The sequence below is a fragment of the Miscanthus floridulus genome, chromosome 8 (assembly GCF_019320115.1).
Source record: "Miscanthus floridulus cultivar M001 chromosome 8, ASM1932011v1, whole genome shotgun sequence".
Taxonomy (NCBI): Eukaryota; Viridiplantae; Streptophyta; class Magnoliopsida; order Poales; family Poaceae; genus Miscanthus; species Miscanthus floridulus.
In genome coordinates this window covers 95,524,514-95,529,148 of record NC_089587.1, presented here as the reverse complement: position 1 = coordinate 95,529,148, position 4,635 = coordinate 95,524,514, and the positions used below count along the sequence as shown (strand labels likewise).

Sequence of the window (4,635 nt, the reverse complement as noted above, 5' to 3'; positions counted from 1 at the left end):
GTTGTTTCCAAATCTTGTTCATTTTCATTCACTTTCAACACTTGCATCCGCTGTGCACATGGATCTCCATCAGTCCATCTCCTTCCCCACCGAACCTGTTCGTTGTGCGTGCCCACCTCTGACCCCACCGCCTGCCGCCGTTCTCTTCCCGGTCGTCTTCTTGCTCAGTGCGTCTTCTTAGATCTTAGCTGCCGCCGCCGTCCTCCTCTGTGCGGCTTCTTGTTCATGTGCGTACGCTTCTCCTCCCGGGGCTCGTCGATGCGAAAGGCGGCTCCAACCCGCACACGGCCATGTGCGTGGTGAGCACATCCTCCGTGTGGCCTTTTTCGTGGCCGCTCTCGCCGTCGACCGCTTCAGACCAATCAGCCAGCAGCCTTCTTCGGTGCTGCACTCTGCCTCCATCGCTCTTGGCCTTGACCCTTGAGGACCTAGCTCCGGCAGCCGGGTGTTCAATGAATTGACGATGTTGATTTTAGATGCGCAAGTATAACCAAACACAGATTACTAGATGCAGCTTGCCACTATGCATCCAACCAAACATAAACAGAAGCAATACAGAAGAGTAACACAGCCTAGCCAAACAACTATAAAGTAGAATTTCAAGCAAGGCAATGCAAGTTCTGTGCAGACAACCAATGAGACCCATAGAGAATACAAAGGCTTGGGGGCAAGACACCACTCCAATATCCTGCCAACCAAATATACTCTAACAAGAGTTTAGTTCAAGACAACCTCGGTTCAAAACCCTAGCATCAAAATTCATAAAGAGCAGACTTAGAACACCCTGTATGGTTTCCCCATGGTGCTCTTGACGTACAGGCATCTCACCTGCATAGCATATATCACAACATGTTATAACCAAGTCCTTCAGCTTGTATATTCTAAAATGTTCATTAGATGTAAACACAACAGGAACAGTTCTTAAGGTATGTATGCATGCAACAGAGACCAGAGCATCACTCACATTCTGCCAATTCTTCTTCAGAAGAGACACGAGGAAGTTGACGCTCATTTGGATGTTCTGCTGGATCTGCTTCTCCTCCATTGACAAGTTACCGACAGCGACGCCCATGCAAAGGACTTTCTTCAGTTGAAACTTGACAGTAGCCTTCGTCTCATTCACCTTGGATTCAAGAGATTCCTGGTGAGTAACCAGCGTAGGGAACTTGCCTGCAGTAATAATATCAACATGATTCTGTTATAAAAAAAATATATCAACATGATTCAGTCAGCAGGGCAGGCAATGCAGACCATATATAGCAAAACCTCTCCCAGATGCACAGCTACCAGAGTGTCATTGCTTTGAGAATGTCAAATAGCAATAGCAACTAATAAAACAGTCTAACATTAACACAATGACAGGCCATTGACTTGCAACAAGTACAATTTGGTCATTATCACTCGTTGCAGGTAAGACAATGCATAGGAGGAACGCTTTCAGTGCGTAACATAAACGAATGAAAACAGCAAAATCATGCAAAACTACAAACAAAAATATGAAACACTGCATGTTACAGCTTAGCAGCATGCAAAGTAACAATCATGTCAGAAATGGACTACTTGCCTGCCTTGTTGAGACCAGGACCAAGGAGACGGGGAATCTGCTTGATGATGGCCTCTGATGCCAGGAAAGCATGATACTTCTTGGCAAGCTTCTTAACAAGCTTCTTGTTCTTGTTCATTTTCTTGAGGGCCTCAACATCCATATAGTCAAGTCCCATCTTCTCAGCCTGCAAATGTAGTAAAATGGTTTGTGAGGAAGAGTTGATCTCAGATAGAAAGAACACATTATCTGAGCAAAATTGAAACTTTCATACAGTTGAACAGAATTTGTATATACAGATTTTAATGCAAATGGAATCAAGCGCAAGATTGGACTAATACATGCTAGTCACAATTGAGCAATTCAGAACATTGTTTTTTTTTCAGTTCAACAAACTACTAGTGTACTACTGTAAGCATGCTCAACATATAAATAAATAGAATTTCAAGCACATCATCAACTGCCTGCTTACCTCCTCAACATGCTGGGCATCACCAAGCATGCAGACCTTCATCTTCGGACGAGGGATGTGGGGCAACTTAACAGAGCCACTGAAACGCTTGTCCTTCTGTGGATCATAATTCTTCAGACCAATCTGAAGTTCAACAGTCTCAGTGAACTTCCTATTCTTCTCCTTGGCATCCCCAACAATCTGGGAAATGGCATCCTTGAGAACCTCGGACTGCAACTTACTGCAATAATATCATTGCACAGAAATTATTTGACATAGATAATCTATCTGGATGGGAACACTACATTCCAATTATTCATGCCAATAGGGAGAATTGTAGAAGGCAAAAACTGCAGAATAATCAATCATAATAAGCAAACTAATGGTGTGTTTGGTTTGTGGAGTCACCCCATGCCTCATGAGGTGATGCATCATGAGTTCATCCCATGAATTTTGGTGGAATCAATCCATTCCTCATGCATATACTAATTATTACCTTGTGAGGAATGAGATGGTGATGGATCAACTCATTCCATTCCACAAACCAAATAAAAGTGAAGAGTAAGAAAAAGATGGACCACCTCATTCCTCAAACCAAACACACTCTAAATGAATCTATCCCATGTGTCGAGACAACAACCTGAATCTATCTCGCATCCATTTTCATTATGTGAACGAACTAACAGCTGGACCCAACTCCCAAAGAATCAGATTGGAATAGGCCTGCTAATGGGGTCTAACCCACCCCAACCAATAGCCAATGAGCTAACTGTTGTAGCCCAAACCCTACCCGAAAATCTAAATCAAGCAACCACCCCAACCTGCTCCGCAACACCCACCCCAACCCGCCCTATTTAACCCATGGAGCATGCTAACTGATGCTCTCAGGTTGCTGAATGGTCCATCACCAGGCGGTTCTAAAATCATGGAGAAAAGTAATCCAGATGAACATAAATAGAAATTTCTGAGCAACACATCCAATATCCATCCACTGGTAACACACAGCAGCAATTGGAGATGGTAGGATACAAATTGACCTTCTCACAGTTCATTTAAAAAACTTATTTCAACAGAAAACAAGAGAAAATGTCACAGAAAAGCCAAACTAGATGGCCATTAGCAACGGCCAGCCAGCATTAAATCCTGCATTTCTCTTGTAGGAAAGAGCTCGAGAGCTGTGGTGGAAACCATGTGATCACTTCCATATCAAACAGTCACACTTCGCTTTCCAAATCCATCACTAATCCAGGAAAAAATAGTCAAAAAGAAGAAAACAGACTGCAGCCAGATGGATCCAGAAAAAAACAGAAGCAGTGCAAAGAGTGATGCAGCAGACAAATGGATCAAAAGAAAACAGAACTCAACTGCAGAGATAGGTTAGAGAAATAGTTGATGAAAGTGCGCAGGACGAGGGCTCAACAGCAATGCTCCTCGCCTTCTATGCAAGCTGCCAGCAGCGGTAGATTGAGGATGGCGGCAGCCTGTGGGAAGAGACGACTGACAAGTACATCCTCTCCACTGCCCACTATAGCAGCGACCTTGGCCCCCGCCCCTAGCCCCACTGCGACAGCAGGGGATGATAAAACCCACTGACTGCACACGCCGAACCGCCCCAACTCGCGTTTCTTGTAAACCCAACCCGTCCCGATCCATGACATAGTAAAGTTTCCACCCATTTACACACAGCACACATTAGAACCCGTCCCAAAAAACCCGTTAAATCCCGCCACGATAGCAGGCCTAGATTGGAAAGACCACGGCTACATCAAGCATAAACTAATCAGAGCATGATACAGGGGGGGCTCCTAGATTTCTTATCATACTTAGATCGATAGCATAGCTTATAATAATCAAATGAAAAAGAAGTCAAATACATAAGGCAATGATTTCCTAAAGGCACAATTCAGCTGAAAAGATCCCTGATAGGACCAAATCCTACTATGGCAATCGACAAGACAACTATACGAAATCGGCATTTCTATCGCAAGAACTAACGCATGACACAGCAGATGCGACGAGAAAGAGAAATCGGTAGTACCTCATGGCTGCAACCGGTCACTCAACTCCCTGTAGAACGAACAAAAAAAAAACAGAGAAAGGGTCAGATACGGTGAAATGGCCAACAGATAGGGCACCGAAACATGCGATTTCGCGAGTCGAGCCGTCAGCAAGAGAGGAGGCGGCCACGGGCCACGGCAGCAGAAGCGTACCTGCTTAGGGTTTGGACCGAGGCGAGCGACGGAGCGAGAGGAAAGGGAATTGAACGGCGGCGCCGGGTGTTTATATATGAGCGGGGAGCGGTGTCGAAGCAAAACCCTAGAACGGGCTCCCGATGGATGACGCGTGTTAAGCTTGGAACCGTCGGATGCAGGTACGGCCGTTATGGGCCATTGGGCCTCTTCCGGATGTATGTGGGCCATGTTTGTGGCTTTGCCACTGATCAAGGGCCTCCTGTAGTGACTATAAGGCTATTTTAACTCCTACTATAAGCTATCGTTATTATCGGATTTCCCTCCTACTTTAAAATCAGACATTTTACGTCCTATAAACTCTCAAGACCAGTCAAATTAGCTCCTGCCATGGATTGAAGTGGTTTCAAAGGCGGTTTTATAATTTTTTATTTAAATTAAAATCTAGTAAA

At 44.7% G+C, this 4,635-nt stretch overlaps 1 protein-coding gene across 1 annotated transcript; it reads right to left on the bottom strand.

Moving 5' to 3' along the window:
* Positions 1-573: 573 nt before the first annotated feature.
* LOC136472995 (large ribosomal subunit protein uL1) lies at positions 574-4,300 on the bottom strand. Its single transcript, XM_066470695.1, has 6 exons — positions 4,205-4,300; positions 4,033-4,061; positions 2,016-2,235; positions 1,565-1,730; positions 965-1,170; positions 574-828 (listed from the first exon to the last, which is right to left on the bottom strand). Exons 2-6 carry the CDS (start codon positions 4,035-4,037, stop codon positions 775-777), a joined length of 651 nt encoding a protein of 216 aa, XP_066326792.1. The 5' UTR covers positions 4,038-4,061; positions 4,205-4,300; the 3' UTR covers positions 574-774.
* Positions 4,301-4,635: the final 335 nt, after the last annotated feature.

Excerpts from the sequence above, each read along its gene's own strand:
- LOC136472995 (XM_066470695.1), bottom strand. Across the intron at positions 1,731-2,015 it reads ATGCCCAGCATGTTGAGGAG|GCTGAGAAGATGGGACTTGA; the intron begins GTAAGCAGGCAG and ends CTACATTTGCAG. Across the intron at positions 829-964 it reads TGAAGAAGAATTGGCAGAAT|GTGAGATGCCTGTACGTCAA; the intron begins GTGAGTGATGCT and ends TATGCTATGCAG.